The 19,445-nt window shown below is 38.1% G+C and overlaps 4 protein-coding genes across 4 annotated transcripts; 3 read left to right on the forward strand and 1 right to left on the reverse strand.

Moving 5' to 3' along the window:
* Positions 1-2,918: 2,918 nt before the first annotated feature.
* On the forward strand, positions 2,919-6,377 carry LOC125580414 (putative zinc transporter At3g08650). The gene is made up of 6 exons (XM_048744822.1): positions 2,919-3,099; positions 3,574-4,137; positions 4,773-5,057; positions 5,142-5,270; positions 5,342-5,439; positions 5,532-6,377. The coding sequence occupies exons 2-6, from the start codon at positions 3,673-3,675 to the stop codon at positions 6,337-6,339; spliced, it is 1,785 nt and encodes a 594-aa protein (XP_048600779.1). The 5' UTR covers positions 2,919-3,099; positions 3,574-3,672; the 3' UTR covers positions 6,340-6,377.
* Positions 6,378-9,249: 2,872 nt separating this feature from the next.
* LOC125580103 (protein FAR1-RELATED SEQUENCE 5-like) lies at positions 9,250-11,042 on the forward strand. The gene is made up of 2 exons (XM_048744078.1): positions 9,250-10,497; positions 10,788-11,042. Exons 1-2 carry the CDS (start codon positions 9,250-9,252, stop codon positions 11,040-11,042), a joined length of 1,503 nt encoding a protein of 500 aa, XP_048600035.1.
* Positions 11,043-11,710: 668 nt separating this feature from the next.
* LOC125580415 (uncharacterized protein At3g43530-like) lies at positions 11,711-15,926 on the reverse strand. Its single transcript, XM_048744823.1, has 5 exons — positions 15,216-15,926; positions 14,631-14,855; positions 13,766-14,464; positions 13,519-13,680; positions 11,711-13,437 (listed from the first exon to the last, which is right to left on the reverse strand). Exons 2-5 carry the CDS (start codon positions 14,832-14,834, stop codon positions 11,980-11,982), a joined length of 2,523 nt encoding a protein of 840 aa, XP_048600780.1. The 5' UTR covers positions 14,835-14,855; positions 15,216-15,926; the 3' UTR covers positions 11,711-11,979.
* A 1,391-nt stretch (positions 15,927-17,317) lies between these two features.
* Positions 17,318-19,110, forward strand: LOC125580104 (protein FAR1-RELATED SEQUENCE 5-like). The gene is made up of 2 exons (XM_048744079.1): positions 17,318-18,565; positions 18,856-19,110. The coding sequence occupies exons 1-2, from the start codon at positions 17,318-17,320 to the stop codon at positions 19,108-19,110; spliced, it is 1,503 nt and encodes a 500-aa protein (XP_048600036.1).
* The last annotated feature ends 335 nt before the right edge of the window (positions 19,111-19,445 follow it).

Below are 19,445 nucleotides of genomic sequence, written 5' to 3' on the forward strand. Positions count from 1 at the left end.
GTGGAGCTCCGGATAAACTTATGTGGTTGAAGTCTGCAACAGGAGAATTTACGACAAAGACAGGTTACTCTGCTGCTCTACCACTACACTTGGATCAAGCACTTCTGCCCCAAGGAAATCCAGGCTTTAATTGGAAGAAAAACGTCTGGAAACTTCACTCTGCACCGAAAGTAAAACTCTTCGTGTGGAAAACCCTTCATGGAGCCCTGCCGGTTGGTGAGCAATTGGTAGCAAGACAGATTAAAGTCGACGGAAACTGTAAATTATGTGGTCTCCCCGAATCTATTGATCATCTGTTCTTGCACTGCAACTTTGCTAAACAGGTCTGGAAATCAGCACCAGTGTGGCCGAGCATTGACTACAGCGGAACAATAGAATTGCGGAGTGAATGGAACAACCTATGCTCTCGACAAAACCTTCCTCCTACGGGCCTCTCAATGGGAGCACTAGCACCCTGGATTCTCTGGCAAATTTAGAAAGCAAGAAATAGCTTGGTCTTCAAGGATAAAGGTTTCATGGTGACTGAGGTCATGTCAATGGCTATAGCAGCAGCCAGGGAGTGGAACTCCAGTCAAGGGCTAGACCTTGTACCGCGACGTAGTCAACCTGTTAGAGTAATTCCGCAGGATAATTGTGTACTGGTACGATCGGATGCGGCTTGGAATGAAACTAACAAAATTGCAGGGCTTGGCTGGACTATTAAGACACAAAATAGAGTATCCTCTTTCTCCTCGCCGATGCGTTTTGTAGGCTCTCCGCTTATAGCTGAAGGACTGGCGTTACGAGAAGCCGTGGAGAAATGTAGAGACCTTGGTCTCACAAAGATTCGTTGCGAGTCTGATTGCGCACAACTCATCAAGGCTTTAACCTTCGACCACCCGATGGCCGAACTCTACGGCATTGTAGCTGATATTGAAGCCGTTGCTTTATCTTTTGATTTTGTTTCCTTTACCTGGATCTCTCGCGAGAGAAACAGAGATGCAGACTCTTTGGCTAAGCAGGTTTTGTCTGCTGAGCTAGCCTTAATGGCCTCACCAAACAATGTTTAGAGCATTGAATGAATGAAAGTATGTGTTTCAAAAAAAAAAAAAATGTACTCCTTCTGTTTCTTTTTGTATGATGTTTTAGCATAAACATATAAATTAAAAAAAAAATGTTTTTATTTAAAAACACACGATTGCAACAAAAAAAGTGACATAAAACCACTAGTCATTGCTATTCTGAACAAATAAGACAAAAAACTACACATTAATTTTTAATATCTTAATCACTATTTTAATAGCAATTTTGCATAAAAAGTTTCAAAATATCATATAAATTAAAACAAAAATATCTTTTAAAACATCAAATAAAAAGAAACGGACGGAGTTTTTTTTATATATATGATTTTAGGAAAAAAATATAATATAAAGTGTGTTGTTAAAAAAATCTGCGTAGGGCATGTTGGACCAGTAATGGACCTACGACAATAAACAAACTATTGCATTTCATGAATATTTTAGGTGTTTGTGTTCCTAGCCTACCTCGTAGGGTTTTCTAGGCTGATATGGTCACGTTCTACATGCGTACATGTAAACATCTTTTCCACTATGGACTGATCTCCCTTGTTCCATTATCACCATTTTCCAAATGATTCCATAACTTGCCAAAAGAATATATCTATCATAAGTTTTGCTGAAAGTATATAACTGTGAACCATAACCTAAAGTCCCTCTCAAGATTGGAAACCAATGTCAATTCAGTAACATCTTTACATTGCAGAAGATCAACAAAAACGTTGACTAACAGTCCAAAACTAAAGCTTAGAACATGAAACAATCTCTCTTTCTCTTATCATGGAAGAGGGACTAGACTTGGAACATACACATAACCACAAAGGAAGGTGCCAGCCTAGTCATTCTCGTAGTGTTGTTCTGTCGCAAGTTGATTACTTACACCATCCTCATCAATTTCATAGGGAATCTATCACCTTCATCTACATCTCCAGCTCATCATGCTCTATATTTGATGTCTCGTTTACCGAATATTTCAACGAGTTTGTAATCAGTGGCGAAGCTAGTAAGGGAGGTCTGGGTGCACATTTACCCACTGTTTTCTTGTATTTTCATTTTTTTTTTTTGAAACTTTTGTATTTTCATATTTTTCTAAGACAAAGTTACATAATAGTTAGATAATTGTGAAAAAAACTCCTTTTGGTGCACCCATTAATTATTTTTCGATTACCAAATATTTCAATGAGTTTTGGAATGATAAATCCAAATTCATTCCTCTGAATATGATAGATCACTCGAACCATCATTTTTACAATAAGTCGATCGTTTTGTGCAACGTTGGTTGCATGCAGCATGCTTCGTGTGAAAGTTTATTGCATAGACTCTTGCTTTCTTCTTCTGTTTAAAACGGATCAGCTTATAACAATATCCATTGTTGATTATTATAATATGATCCAAAGATAATACACATGCACTATAATAATATCGACAGTAATGCGACATCGTTACATATTTACGTCACATTCAGCTTTAGCGTCGACATTGTCACATTTCGTCATTTTAACGAATTATCTGTATATATACAAGATAAATTTGCTATATTTTGTAGTAGTTACGATTTTTTGCACACAAAAAAAGTAGTAGTTACGATTTTTACAAACAAAAAAAAAAATCTTTGGAAAACTGGAAATCGATTTTCAAAAACCATCTTGTAATATTGGGAAACGGTTTGTTGTAAGTTCGTTGATAAATATATTTAACGACTTTCCTAATAAGAAGCTTCGAACCTAACAAACTGCAGGTTAATTTCAGCCATTTTACATAATTAACTGACCATTTCCGAAGATTAACAAACTTGAGGGACCTTATTTACAATTAATTAATAATAAAATATGATTTTATTGAAAAGTGTATAAATCAGAGGACTTGTGTCTGTTATAATTTGACTTGATTGACTCCTAAGCGTTAGGGTTCGGTTCCTTCTTCTTCCTTTTGTCAAACGTTTTCTCAATCATCCCCTTGACTACATCGCCAAATCCTTCTTCATTGGCTGTGCTCATCCCCAACGAATCCAACATTCTCCGAGCTTCGATTTCCTCCTGTGCTGGTAAGCTCCACGATCCCGTTTGTCATTGATCTGGGTTCGTTGTAGAATGTATTGATTGGGATGATGGTGGATCGAATCGCCTAATTCTGCAATTGGGTATGCCAATTTTGCAATTAAAAATCGCATTTTTCCATTTAATGGATAATGAGAACGATTCTGTTACGAACCATGTGTGATAAAGATCGTTGCTTTGTTGTTCTGCGTTTCTGAATGATGATGATATTTATTCATTTTGCTCTAAAAAAAATTGTTTTAATTCGTTTGTATTGGTTCTATGATTTTCACCAAAATACGATATTTTGAACAGTCTGGTGTTTAATTTAACAGACATAACCATGTACGGTTATTGTCTGTTCCTATTGATTAGTTTGAGTTCTGTTTTTTTTTTTTGTAATCTCTATCAGACAAGGCATCATGCTCATTGAATTTTTTGTTTCAGTGAATTAAAACTTTTTCTCGTGATGTGTTAAACAGGAAACAGTCATCTCCTCTGGATGCAGTTCTGATTCCACAAGGCATTTGGAGTTTATTCGATTTCATTTAAATTTTAAAAAAAAACTTGCGTCAAATCAAATGATGCATCCACGCTGCAAAAAGCTTCTGCTGCTTCTGTTCTTATTCATCGCTATATTCATTGGGAACAGTGACGGAGACACTCAGGAGGAGATCTCGCATAAAGCAAGATCTTCTCCTGATGGAAACACTGGAAGAAACGTTATAGACGGAAGCGGTGTAGAGAAAGCCTTACATGACATTGGAATGGGTGATCAGAAGAGAGGCAGCAGTCACAGCAAAGTCTCAGTCTCTACAGTTGTACTGTTCACCTTGGCAATGGCTGCCGCCACTGGGTTAGGCGCAGTGCCCTTCTTCTTTGTTGAGCTTGATCCTCAATGGGCTGGAATATGCAATGGCATGGCTGCTGGTGTGATGTTGGCTGCTAGCTTTGATCTTGTAAAGGAGGGGCAAGAGCATGGTTCTGGAAACTGGGTTGTTACTGGGATCCTAGCCGGTGGGTTATTCATTTGGCTCTGCAAGCAGGTAACTTGAAAAATTGATTCTTTGGATGTCCAAAACCTGGGTACTGATTTGTGTGATACAATAATATCTCATGTGTTGACAGAAGCCTGTAGTCATGTAGTTTCCTCTTATATTGAACTTAGAGTTGTAGATTATTATAACTAGGCTGCTGGTTCGGTTTCTTCGGTTAGTTTGGAATTTGGTTAGTTCGGATCAGTCGAAATCTCACCCATAAGAATTTTTGTTCGTTTTTTGGTTAGGTTTCAAATTTTCTAACAAATTTTTGGTTTTCAGTTAAATTTTCTGTTTAAATTGAATAAAATTCAAAAATCTTTGGTTAAGTTCGGTTAGTTTGGTTCGGATTTTGGTTAGTTCGGTTTGGAATTTTGGTTTAAGATATTTGGTAATTTTTTTAAAGAAAACGAACTAACCGATTATCGAACCGAGAACCAAATTGATTTTAATTGCCGAATTGAACCAAACTTTCTAACCAAACTGAACTGAAGATCGAACTTTTTGGTTCGGTTCGGTTAGTAACCGCAGGCCTAATTATAACGTTGAGACAAATTCTTATCTTTTTCTAGTTTCCTTTTACATTACTTGCCTGCCAAGCTGCATAAAATCTCAGAACTGAGAACTCACTTTACCTTTGGCAGTTTCTTGAACAATACGGCGAGGTTAGCATGCTGGATATCAAAGGCGCAGACGCAGCGAAAGTTGTTCTCGTCATAGGGATCATGACTCTTCATTCTTTCGGGGAAGGATCAGGGGTTGGTGTATCGTTCGCTGGCTCAAAGGGTTTCAGCCAAGGGCTTCTGATCACTTTGGCAATAGCCGTCCATAACATTCCAGAAGGGTTGGCTGTTAGCATGGTGCTGACATCAAGGGGTGTCTCTCCACAAAACGCCATGCTCTGGAGTATAATCACATCTCTGCCTCAGGTTATAATACAAACAATGTTGTTTGAATCTGAATTCGTTGTCTACATAACAGATTATTGATTCTTGTTTTTACTTTGTTACCAGCCTCTCGTTGCTGTGCCAGCTTTCTTATGTGCTGATGCATTTAGCAAGTTTTTGCCCTTTTGTACTGGATTTGCCGCTGGTTGTATGGTTTGGATGGTTATTGCTGAAGTGCTTCCTGATGCATTCAAGGTGAATTACATGTGCTCTTGTGTGAAACGTTGATGCAAATGCTTAATATCTCTTCTTTGTAACCGCAACAGGAAGCGTCTCCATCTCAAGTAGCATCTGCAGCCACGATATCAGTAGCATCCATGGAAGCTTTTAGCACTCTTTTCGAGAGTTTCACACATGATTACAAGTAAAACAATGGAGTTTTAAGTTAAATGTAGTAGCCATTGCATTTGATTGGTTATTAAATCTATCTAAGGCTATATTTTCTTTATTATGCAGCTCAGAGGATGCTTCTGGCTTCTTCGTTTCACTCCTGTTTGGTCTCGGCCCATTGCTTGGAGGAGTGTTTCTTGTTGCGTCGGCACTCACCTTGCGTCTCCAGCACGCTCTCCTCATGGGAGTAGCCTCAGGCATTGCCTTTGTCCTCGGTCTCTGGCGTCCGCTTCAACTACTGCTCTCTGCAAAAATGGGATTCATCCCTCTGGTTAGTCTGCTCGCGGTTGGAGCCGGGCTGAGCCATTTCACTAGCTCAACCATCTTGAACGTTAAGAAGTCCCGGGCTGGGAGTTTAATCTCTCCAGTAACCAATTTTCCAACGAGTATGATAACACTCCAATCACTATTAGCGTGCGGAGCGGTTGGTTTCCACGCGCTAGCCGAGGGGCTTGCTCTTGGAGTCGCTGCTCCAAAGGCGTATGGGCTAGGCAGACACATGGTACTCCCGGTTTCCTTACACGGGCTCCCAAGAGGGACAGCGGTTGCGAGCTGCGTCTTCGGGGCTACAGACAGCTGGCACGCAGCTCTTGCGGCGGCTGCTTTGATTGGGTTTGTGGGACCTGTGTCAGCCATAGGATCGATACTAGCCGGGATAGATTACAGTGGACTGGATCATGTGATGATGGTGGCGTGCGGTGGATTGCTGCCTAGCTTCTGGCAGGTGGTGAAGAGAGCGGTGAAGTTAGAGAGGAAGAAAGGCAGTGTGGGGATGGTGCTGGGTATAGTGTGTGCGGTTGTGTGTCTGACTTTCACTAGACTGGTGTGCTTGCACACGCCTTACTGTAATTCTGCACCTGAGGCTGTTAGATGATTGATTCATGAATGCAAGAGCCACCTCTTCTGAACTCTCTTCTTTAATGTTGTAGCATATATGTTTTGTTTGTGAATAAACGAACTTAAGAAACTCATTAGTTTTAGATAATTTACTTAAAATACCATTTGATACCATTTTAAAAAATAGTTTCAACCAAAAATACTTTTAACAATTGGATTTACTATTTTAAAAGTGTGGTTGGATTTATAAACTTCTATAAATAATTTAGAAAATGTGGTTTAATCTTTTTTCATCATGAACTTAAAGATATTTATGAAAATTGTTATTTTAAAATATAAATTTGAAAAATAATATCAAATTTGTGTCAAAATTAGAATTTTCCTTGGTACAATGTTTTAGTGAACCACTAACATTTACTTGTGTAAGTAAACCATTGGATCATCAAAACCTTTAATTGAACTTACTTTCTTGGTAATGTAGATAAAGAAAACAACAAACAATGAAATCCAAGTATTATTAGGATGAACCTAAAGAGGGATTAGTCTTATTTTATTCATAAGCATAACAGAACAGTAAAAGGAAGATCACTGAAGAAGGAAGCTCTCTTCTGAACCTATGAAAAAGTGAAAACAAAGAGGAAGCTTCAAAAGATTACGATGAGACTCAGAGATCCTTCTCCTTCACTGCAATCTCCGTCTTTTCTCCTCCACAGACTGTGATCCAGTCATCCTCGCCAACAAAACAAAAGACATTCCTCCCACACCTCAACACAAACACACTTACATGCTGGAAATGACGTTGGAACTCTTTCTCTTATACCGCAATTCATTGAAGTTTAAATCTATTCTTGTTTCGTATATGATGATGAAAATCAGTCCAAACCATATTATATTTATTTATGGCTTCAAATGGAGGTTCTCGGGTAGGAAGACGCAGACGGTGGAGAATAATAACAATAAGGAGTACACTGTCGTCAACGTTATTAAGGAATTTAAAAAATGATGATCAATTTATGTACTTGGATAATGAATGTTATATTTCTTACTTGGAGAGTTGGTGAACAACATCACCCCACACAAGGCATATAAATGGGACCAAAATAGAAAGATAAAGTCAAAATCAAAACTATGTTAGAAGGTGATGGATACCAAAGAGTTAGTATCCATGTAAAAACAAAACTTCATTTAGCGGAAGCAATTCATTTACGGACCCCGGTTAAAGATTTACATAAACGGGAAAGGAAAGTAATCTATATTGACCCACTTAAAAATTTTGTATTCTCATTACCCCATTTCTTTTTTAACTACCCTATCATATTTTCCCTCTCTCTATTACCCTCAACTATTAATTATATTATTATCTTTATCTAGCAGCCCCATGTGTTATTTCTAATTTTAAAATTAAAAAGCGGACCCTTCAACCCTCATAAAGCCCATAATTTATTGGACACCTAACAGGCGACCCCACACCCCATCTACCTCTCTCCTTCTCACAGCTGTCCATCTTGTTCTCTTTTCTCACATCTTGCTCCCTTTTTCCCAAGCACCTACGAATCATTATTCCCCTTCAAGCTCCATTGACGTTTTTTAAAGGTTCTTTTGACGAAAATTGGTACGTTTTTTTCATGAAATTTTCATAATAATATATTACTTATGTTCTATGTGTTATGAGTAACGAAAAAAATAAAAACTTAGCTGTAAAAATCGTGAAAGTTTTCAAAGAAATATGAAAGTAAAATTTGAGGAAGAATCTCCTTTTTAACACGATTTTGATAGAAAAAAAACATAAAAAAGGTGTTAGACGATATTGTGGGTTTTGTAACACGTTATTTGTTGATTAAACAAACTTAAACCGATGAAAAAATAAAGTTTTAGGTATATTGGTATAAAAATGAAGTTACAGGACTATTTTGTATATTTATGCTAATTTTTCACTGTTTTAAAGCAAAATAATACATTACAATATTGGTAGATGATATTGTGGGTTGTATAATACCTTTTTGGTCAGTCAAAAGGGTTAAATCAACAAAAGTGAAAATTTATAGAAACTATTGGAATTACTAGTACTACTAAGGTAAAACATGTATTACTTGTATTACTTGTATTATTAAATCTAATATGTACCAAAGATCTTGGACAACTTAGATTCTTTAAACGGTTAACTAATCATAATTTTTGTTTCAGGTAATCTATGGTCTCTCCTATTACAATCATATGTTTTGATCACGGAGGAAGTTACATCAAAGATGGGGGTGAGAGAAGATGGATCTCGGGAGAAGATGAAATTCACACTCTAGTGATGAAGACAGCTGTGGAAGAGATTACGTATTCTGAATTGGTTGAGAGTATATGCAGAAAGATTAAGGCAAATGGATATGGGAGGGTGAAGATTAGCTACTTTCCAATGGTATTGTATTCGAACAAGCCATCATATATTTGGTGTGATGAAGACGTTTTGGGCTATCTCATGCAAGTAAATCATGATAAATGTAGAAGTGTTTTACATGTGGAGATCAGCAACGACATGGATGATACATATGGTGATCCTTCACTTTCAGGAGATGATGATGAAACTGATGATAGCTATGTTGCTCTTTCTGATGGAGATGATGATGAAACTGATGATAGCTATGTTGGTCTTTCTGATGGGACCGAGGAAGATGGAACTGAACAAGATGGAACTGATCAGGATCATGAGATGGATGGCATGGTTGCGCTTTACAGAGCCGAACAACATGAAGACATTGAGATGCATGAAAATTTAGAGCATGGGTATGAAGGAACAGAAGTAAGAGTGGAAGTTGAAGCTGCAAGAGCGGAAGTTGAAGCTGCAAGAGCAGGAGTTGAAGCTGCAAGAGGAGTAGTTCAAGCCACGACAGCAGTAGAAGAAGAATGGGATGATGGTCTCGATTTGGTTAAGGGTCAAGAATTCAGAACTTAGGTAGCCATGCAAGTTCTAGTTCAGAGGGGTGCACATAAGAATGGTTTTGAGTATGAAACAACTAAGTCCGATACTGTGAGATTTGTGGCAAAATGTCGAGGAGCCAAAGAAGGTTGCAAGTGGTATTTGCGTGTAGCAAAGCTTAAGAATTCAGATCTTTGGACGGTTAGAACTTACAATAAGTCTCATACATGCTCAGTAGTAACTACAAGTACCCTTAGAAATAGAAGGAGAGGCACACCACAGGTTGTCGCATCTGTTTTGAGTGAAGAATATCCCGGTAGATATGACACACCAACACCAAATGATCTGATCAGTATGGTTACCCACAAGGTTGGTGTTGATGTGTCATATGCCACAGCATGGAGAGGAAAAAGGATGGCTGCTAATGAAGTCCGAGGTACTCCGGAAGAGAGTTTTTCTATGATACACTCGTATATGTACATGCTTAAGTTGAAGAATCCTGACTCAGTAAGTTATGTTGAAGTGGATGCGGCGAAAAGATTTAAGTATCTATTTTTCGCATTCGAAGCTTCCATAGAAGGGTTCACAGCGATGAGGAAAGTTATCATTGTGGATGGAACACATCTTAAGCATGTTTATGGTGGAGTTCTGCTTGTTGCGACGGCTCAAGATCCTGATCGTCACCACTACCCTATCGCATTTGGTGTAGTTGATGGTGAGAAAGACGAAAGCTGGACATGGTTTATGAATAAGCTGAGGTCAGTGATATCAGATGAAGGCGAATTGGTGTTTCTTTCAGATAGAAATGGAAGCTTGATCAAGTCAATACGTGAGGTGTTCCCAACGGCCGCACATGGATATTGTATCTGGCATTTGTCTCAAAATGTCAAAGGACATGTTTTCAACAACAGAGACGCTTGCGCAAGCAAGTTTACAGAGTGTGCACATGCTTATACAGTGGCTGAGTTCGATGATCTCTATGAGAGCTTTTCCAGAAGGTATCCTTCTGCTGCGGCGTATCTGGAGAAAAGTGTTGAAGTGAGAAAATGGGAAAGATGTTACTTTGAAGGAGACATATACAATGTTAACACAACCAATGCAGCAGAATCCATTAATGGTGTTCTTCGGGAAGCGAGGAAATTCTTCTTGCTACCGATGATTGATGTTATCATCAAGAAAATGGCTGAATGGTTTAACAAACATAGGAAGAAGGCAGCTGAAATACCAGTCACAAAGAAGCTTGTGCCAACAGTGGAAAAAGGAGTTGTCAAAAAGATGTTTGGAAGCGAGGTGTTTAGATGTTGTTGAGATAAACAGCTTCCACCTTGAGTACAATGTCAATGGTAGTGACGGAAAGATTTATACGGTTGATTTGGCAAGAAAAATGTGCACCTGCAGGTGTTTTGATATAGACAAAATCCCATGTGTTCATGCTGCAGCTGCTGTCAAGTTCTTGAGCGTAGGAAGAGATCTTCATCTACAAGAGTTTTGTTCGAAATACTATTTGGTGGAGTTGTGGGCATTGGCATACTGTAGGACAATTTATCCTGTTCCTCATATGTCTGAATGGGTCATACCAGATGAGATTCGAGCACTTAAAGTTCTTCCCCCAGTATATGAAAAAAAGAAAGGACCCACTCAAAAGCAAAGGTTTCCATCTGCCGGAGAATCTCGTGGACGAAGAAGATGACGAGGACGAGGAAGGGAAAGAGGCAGGGGCAGGGGAAGGAGAGGCGGACGTTTGTATGAATATTTTGAATGTGGAAGTACTTCTGCAACCACCGAGTAACATGGGTACTACTTTGTTGACTACTATGTGTAATGTGAACTACTAGGTATTTCTGTTGACTACTATGTGTAATATGAATTACTAGGTACTTTTGTGGACTACTATGTGTAATATGTACTACTAGGTACTACTTTGTACTACCTAAGAACTACCTTAAAATACCTTGAATTACTATGTATTATGCATGTTTCTAAGAATCTTTGTTTTCGTCTTATTATTTATTTTTAGAAGACGTATCTCATATATTACGTGATAATATGTTCATATATGTGTTTATTTGCCAAATTCGATATAAAATACTCTTAAATTCTCAAATTGGTAGAAAACTTCTCATTTCCATAGAAAACATCTTTCACTTCCTTACTAATATCTTGATGGGAAGTCCATAATGGGGTGAATTTCAGAAAGTACATAATTTCTGAAATTTATTTCTATCAATGTGTTATATACAATCTAAAACTGTCTAAATACATTGGTATTACTAATAAATTTAATTTCTTGAGCTTGTATTACTAAATAATATTGTATTTTGCAAAAGTATTACTATGAAAAATGAAATATTACTACTAGCTTATGTACTACTAAGAGTAAGATTAATACCACTTTAATATTCAAACATGTTTGTTTAATAACACGTTTTAGACATGTGCCATAGGTTTTCTTAGCATACCTTGTACTCTATTAATATTATTTTAATAGTCAAACATGTTTTTTTTTTTTTTACAAAGTGTCGACAATATTTTTGGCTTAGTAATACCTAATACACCTAGTAGTACAAATATGTTTTCTTAGGACTTAGCCTGCCTTGTACTCTATTGGCCAAACCTGCTGCAAGACAATCATACAACACAAAACATCTTACATAACATATATCATTCAAGTTTTACAGACCAACAACCAACAAAACATAGCATCCTACATAAGTTTACAACAAAAGCCGACATAAATATTACACACCCAAAATATATTATGATGGTAGTCTTCTAAGCCTTTGTTTTAGGCTTCTTCTTGCGCCCTTCAATCTCGTCGGTATTAGCTTCAGTGAAAGGAGTGGTTACGTACTGTGATGGTGCACGAATCCTTTTTGTCGGTAGTGGCGTTGTGAATTTATGTGGTTTCTCAGCTTTTCTTGGTCTACCCCTCTTCTTAGTAGCATGTTTCCTCACCGCCATTAACTTAGGTCTATGCTTCACCCCCCCACGAGCAGGAGTTCTAGATGTTTCCTCGGTTCCACCAGTCTTCTCCACAGGAGGAACATCATCAGTCTTGCACACGGTAAGAATCCACCTTTTCTTCTCTTCCTCCGTGTATATCCTATCTTCTTTCTCAACTTTCTCAGTCTGCTCAGGTTCTTCTTCAACCTCTTTCCCTTCATCTAGCTCTGCCTCTTTCTGCTCAGGTTCTTCTTCAACCTCTTTTCCTTCATTAAGCTCTTCTTCATTCTCGTTTTGAACCTCTTCTTCAACTTCAGCTAGATGTTCATTTTCAACATTTTCTTCACCCTCTTCTTCAATCTTTTTTTGAACCTCTTCTTCAACTTCAACAGGAGGTTCAGTTTCAGCAGTGTTTTCACCCTCTTTTTCAACCTCTTCTTCACCTTTTTCTTCATCATCTTCAGCTTGAGTCTGAGCAGCTTCACCTTCTTTATTTTCAGTCTCAACTTCTTGTTCTTTTTCTTCCTCAGCTTCTTTATCTTCTTCAACCTGAACTTCCAGTTCTTTCTCTTCCTCGGAACTTGTATTTTCCTTCTGAGCCTCTTCTTCGCCATCTTTCCCTTTTTTCTCGATCTCAGCCTCCTCTTTTTCCTCCTCTTTATCGGTCTCTTCAGCTTTCTGACCTTCTGGTTCTTCTACCATTTCTGCATCTACAGAACGTCCTCCATCCCAGTCAAAATCCATGTTTTGGTAGTCAAAACCCTCAACGTTCTCGTTCTCCTTCCTCTTCATCTCTTTCTCAAGCGCATCAATCCTCTCAACCATCGCCTTCTGCTTCCTGCCATTCTTTTTCAAATGATATTGGCAATTTTCAATGTCCTCAAGCCTCTTCTCCATTGCCTTCATCCTCTTACTCCTCCTTTTTAAAACGACTTGGCTCTTTTCCATGACACAGAGCCTCTTGTTCATTGTCTCCACCTTCACACTCACTTCACTCAAACATGTCATCAACCTCTCTTCAATCCCTTTCAAAACGTCCTCCAAACTTGCATTAGAGGAGGATGCTTCTTCATTCACCTTCATTTTGTCTTTCTTCGTAGGAAATTTCCTTGCAGCCACATCTAACTCATAGAGATCTTTCCACCAGATAGGCTTCTCCTTAACAGTAAGCCATGAGCTCCACAAATTACTTGGCCCATCTTCATTTTCATAGTCTGGCTCGTCCTCCATTATACGCGCCATGAGAGTTTCTTTATCAATAGTAGGAGCCAAAACACTTTTAATCACCTGAAAATAGAACCAAAAAACGCTTATTATATCCCACTCACTTAATAAAACCAAAAATCCGAAACAATATCAAACACATACCTTCGTTTTTCCAAGTGCATTGTACAAATCCTCAAGTGGATAACCCTTCATGCTGTTACTTTGGAACCGCCACTTGCACATCCTCGGACAGTTAGCAAGACAACCGGCTACATGTTCTCTGAATTGAGCATTCAGAGCTGGAATACACTCAAATGCCAGCATCTACAAATATAATTTTTTTAAAATAAAGCAATCATACAAACAAGAATATGCCAAAACAAAACTTATATAAAGAAGTGAAGTTTACCTCTAAAGGAAGTATGAAGCCAGGAAAGTTGATATTCTTCTTAGCTTTCCCATTGAGACGCTTCATCAAGCGATTAATGGACCGGATATTATCATCAAACGTCAAGTGACCCCAAGGAAAGGTTTTGCAATCCTCCACATCGTTGACGATTCTTAGAATGAAAGAGTCAAAGGGGGCATTATACCTTCCCCTCCCTCTGATAACAGTGCCCAAGAAGTAGAGCACCGCCATCCTAAGTCGATCCCCACACGCTCTCATGCTCAACAGCTTCTCTTCAACAGATTTCATGGTTATCGCTTTGTGTGACACAAAATGCCTATCTACAAACTCATAGCTCCCCAACTCCTCATACTTATCCGGGTATCCACTGCAGTCCAAACCTGAGATGAGTGCATGCTCTCTGATGGAATACCGGATGGGCACGCCATTAACCGCAAACCAAGATGTGTCCTCTCCCTCTTCTAAGGGAATGGTTCGCAATAGAAGCATCCACACACCCAGCAGCTTCAAGTATGGTTCATCGGGCATGTGGAAAATATGACAAAACTGAGGGTGGTTCTCGAACCACTTCAACTCAGGCTTAAGCGTCTTGATGGTAGCCACCGTGTTACTCACATAGCACTTGCTTTGTATCTTGCATGTCTTGGTGAACTCGGTGTTCTTGAAGTATAGCACATCAGGTGGCAATGGTTGGCATTCCTGAAAACCATATAAAATTATATTAACATTTTATTTATTAATCTGTCCAGAAGGAATAAGGATCATATAATTTTTTTTTCCTAGTAATACTAGTCGCACCAGTAATACACCAACAATAACAAAATTTTTTAACTAAAACGAGAGAAATAATTTTGGGAATGAGTACCTGAGATGTCGCTGACAGATGATCAGTCTCATTCTCCTGTGCAGGATGATCAGTCTCGTTTTCATGTGCTGACAGATCATCCCTATCATTTCCAGTTGAAAGCTCTTCTACATGTTGTTCTTCTACATGAGCAATGTTTTTTTTTGTAGACTTTCCTTTCTTCTGCTTAGTATTTTTCTTTCCTCCACGCTTTGGTTTTGTCATTATCTCGATCTTCTGGATATCCTGTAACAAAAAACATTCAATCATAATTGAAACTGAAACCGACTTTCAATCTGCATATGTTCACTTATCCAACATTCAATTCAGTATTATTACATTCCAAAGTTTCACACAAACAATTACATAAACACTAATACTAATAAGAACTATAACCAAATTGCTTTCAATCAGCATAGATAAATCTGTTTCCTTTCAAACCCTATTTCTAGAAAGATCCACATTGCTTCCCTTTCAATTCGCTTCTATTTTCTCATTCCAATAATCATTTAACCATTCACACACAAATTTCTACCAATTATTTTTGAACCCACATTACAAATGAACATATAACTCAAAAGAAAGAGGAAGAAAGAAAAAACTTACCCAGATTTTCGAAAATGAGGAAGATGGAGCCGAAGGCTTCTGTTGAAGGAGACACACGGAATTGAAAGCTTCTGTAAGAGAGAGGTGATTCGTCGCACAAATTGATTTCGAACAAAGAGAAGAAGAATAGGTGATTTCGTCGATTATGGTTTGCGCCAAAAGGAAAAGGGGTAAAGTGGTGTCGGGCTGGTGGGGATGGAGAGAAGAAAAAACTCTGATTAGGTTAGAGGGTTAGCTTAGGTTTAATTGTAGTTTTGTAAGTTTATTAAGGGTAATTTTGTATTTACTGACATTTTTGTAATTAAAATAAATAAAAAATTAAATGATTTATTAGGTGGGGGTAAATAAGCATGAAGGATAGAGTTAATAGGGCAAATAAGAATAAAGTCCGGAAAGGAAAGTAATCTATATTGACCCACTTGAAAATTTTGTATTCTCATTACCCCATTTCTTTTTTAACTACCCTATCATATTTTCCCTCTCTCTATTACCCTCAACTATTAATTATATTATTATCTTTATCTAGCAGCCCCATGTGTTATTTCTAATTTTAAAATTAAAAAGCGGACCCTTCAACCCTCATAAAGCCCATAATTTATTGGACACCTAACAGGCGACCCCACACCCCATCTACCTCTCTCCTTCTCACAGCTGTCCATCTTGTTCTCTTTTCTCACATCTTGCTCCCTTTTTCCCAAGCACCTACGAATCATTATTCCCCTTCAAGCTCCATTGACGTTTTTTAAAGGTTCTTTTGACGAAAATTGGTACGTTTTTTTCATGAAATTTTCATAATAATATACTACTTATGTTCTATGTGTTATGAGTAACGAAAAAAATAAAAACTTAGCTGTAAAAATCGTGAAAGTTTTCAAAGAAATATGAAAGTAAAATTTGAGGAAGAATCTCCTTTTTAACACGATTTTGATAGAAAAAAAACATAAAAAAGGTGTTAGACGATATTGTGGGTTTTGTAACACGTTATTTGTTGATTAAACAAACTTAAACCGATGAAAAAATAAAGTTTTAGGTATATTGGTATAAAAATGAAGTTACAGGACTATTTTGTATATTTATGCTAATTTTTCACTGTTTTAAAGCAAAATAATACATTACAATATTGGTAGATGATATTGTGGGTTGTATAATACCTTTTTGGTCAGTCAAAAGGGTTAAATCAACAAAAGTGAAAATTTATAGAAACTATTGGAATTACTAGTACTACTAAGGTAAAACATGTATTACTTGTATTACTTGTATTATTAAATCTAATATGTACCAAAGATCTTGGACAACTTAGATTCTTTAAACGGTTAACTAATCATAATTTTTGTTTCAGGTAATCTATGGTCTCTCCTATTACAATCATATGTTTTGATCACGGAGGAAGTTACATCAAAGATGGGGGTGAGAGAAGATGGATCTCGGGAGAAGATGAAATTCACACTCTAGTGATGAAGACAGCTGTGGAAGAGATTACGTATTCTGAATTGGTTGAGAGTATATGCAGAAAGATTAAGGCAAATGGATATGGGAGGGTGAAGATTAGCTACTTTCCAATGGTATTGTATTCGAACAAGCCATCATATATTTGGTGTGATGAAGACGTTTTGGGCTATCTCATGCAAGTAAATCATGATAAATGTAGAAGTGTTTTACATGTGGAGATCAGCAACGACATGGATGATACATATGGTGATCCTTCACTTTCAGGAGATGATGATGAAACTGATGATAGCTATGTTGCTCTTTCTGATGGAGATGATGATGAAACTGATGATAGCTATGTTGGTCTTTCTGATGGGACCGAGGAAGATGGAACTGAACAAGATGGAACTGATCAGGATCATGAGATGGATGGCATGGTTGCGCTTTACAGAGCCGAACAACATGAAGACATTGAGATGCATGAAAATTTAGAGCATGGGTATGAAGGAACAGAAGTAAGAGTGGAAGTTGAAGCTGCAAGAGCGGAAGTTGAAGCTGCAAGAGCAGGAGTTGAAGCTGCAAGAGGAGTAGTTCAAGCCACGACAGCAGTAGAAGAAGAATGGGATGATGGTCTCGATTTGGTTAAGGGTCAAGAATTCAGAACTTAGGTAGCCATGCAAGTTCTAGTTCAGAGGGGTGCACATAAGAATGGTTTTGAGTATGAAACAACTAAGTCCGATACTGTGAGATTTGTGGCAAAATGTCGAGGAGCCAAAGAAGGTTGCAAGTGGTATTTGCGTGTAGCAAAGCTTAAGAATTCAGATCTTTGGACAGTTAGAACTTACAATAAGTCTCATACATGCTCAGTAGTAACTACAAGTACCCTTAGAAATAGAAGGAGAGGCACACCACAGGTTGTCGCATCTGTTTTGAGTGAAGAATATCCCGGTAGATATGACACACCAACACCAAATGATCTGATCAGTATGGTTACCCACAAGGTTGGTGTTGATGTGTCATATGCCACAGCATGGAGAGGAAAAAGGATGGCTGCTAATGAAGTCCGAGGTACTCCGGAAGAGAGTTTTTCTATGATACACTCGTATATGTACATGCTTAAGTTGAAGAATCCTGACTCAGTAAGTTATGTTGAAGTGGATGCGGCGAAAAGATTTAAGTATCTATTTTTCGCATTCGGAGCTTCCATAGAAGGGTTCACAGCGATGAGGAAAGTTATCATTGTGGATGGAACACATCTTAAGCATGTTTATGGTGGAGTTCTGCTTGTTGCGACGGCTCAAGATCCTGATCGTCACCACTACCCTATCGCATTTGGTGTAGTTGATGGTGAGAAAGACGAAAGCTGGACATGGTTTATGAATAAGCTGAGGTCAGTGATATCAGATGAAGGCGAATTGGTGTTTCTTTCAGATAGAAATGGAAGCTTGATCAAGTCAATACGTGAGGTGTTCCCAACGGCCGCACATGGATATTGTATCTGGCATTTGTCTCAAAATGTCAAAGGACATGTTTTCAACAACAGAGACGCTTGCGCAAGCAAGTTTACAGAGTGTGCACATGCTTATACAGTGGCTGAGTTCGATGATCTCTATGAGAGCTTTTCCAGAAGGTATCCTTCTGCTGCGGCGTATCTGGAGAAAAGTGTTGAAGTGAGAAAATGGGAAAGATGTTACTTTGAAGGAGACATATACAATGTTAACACAACCAATGCAGCAGAATCCATTAATGGTGTTCTTCGGGAAGCGAGGAAATTCTTCTTGCTACCGATGATTGATGTTATCATCAAGAAAATGGCTGAATGGTTTAACAAACATAGGAAGAAGGCAGCTGAAATACCAGTCACAAAGAAGCTTGTGCCAACAGTGGAAAAAGGAGTTGTCAAAAAGATGTTTGGAAGCGAGGTGTTTAGATGTTGTTGAGATAAACAGCTTCCACCTTGAGTACAATGTCAATGGTAGTGACGGAAAGATTTATACGGTTGATTTGGCAAGAAAAATGTGCACCTGCAGGTGTTTTGATATAGACAAAATCCCATGTGTTCATGCTGCAGCTGCTGTCAAGTTCTTGAGCGTAGGAAGAGATCTTCATCTACAAGAGTTTTGTTCGAAATACTATTTGGTGGAGTTGTGGGCATTGGCATACTGTAGGACAATTTATCCTGTTCCTCATATGTCTGAATGGGTCATACCAGATGAGATTCGAGCACTTAAAGTTCTTCCCCCAGTATATGAAAAAAAGAAAGGACCCACTCAAAAGCAAAGGTTTCCATCTGCCGGAGAATCTCGTGGACGAAGAAGATGACGAGGACGAGGAAGGGAAAGAGGCAGAGGCAGGGGAAGGAGAGGCGGACGTTTGTATGAATATTTTGAATGTGGAAGTACTTCTGCAACCACCGAGTAACATGGGTACTACTTTGTTGACTACTATGTGTAATGTGAACTACTAGGTACTTTTGTGGACTACTATGTGTAATATGTACTACTAGGTACTACTTTGTACTACCTAAGAACTACCTTAAAATACCTTGAATTACTATGTATTATGCATGTTTCTAAGAATCTTTGTTTTCGTCTTATTATTTATTTTTAGAAGACGTTTCTCATATATTACGTGATAATATGTTCATATATGTGTTTATTTGCCAAATTCGATATAAAATACTCTTAAATTCTCAAATTGGTAGAAAACTTCTCATTTCCATAGAAAACATCTTTCACTTCCTTACTAATATCTTGATGGGAAGTCCATAATGGGGTGAATTTCAGAAAGTACATAATTTCT

This window comes from Brassica napus, chromosome C1 (assembly GCF_020379485.1).
Source record: "Brassica napus cultivar Da-Ae chromosome C1, Da-Ae, whole genome shotgun sequence".
Lineage (NCBI taxonomy): Eukaryota > Viridiplantae > Streptophyta > Magnoliopsida > Brassicales > Brassicaceae > Brassica > Brassica napus.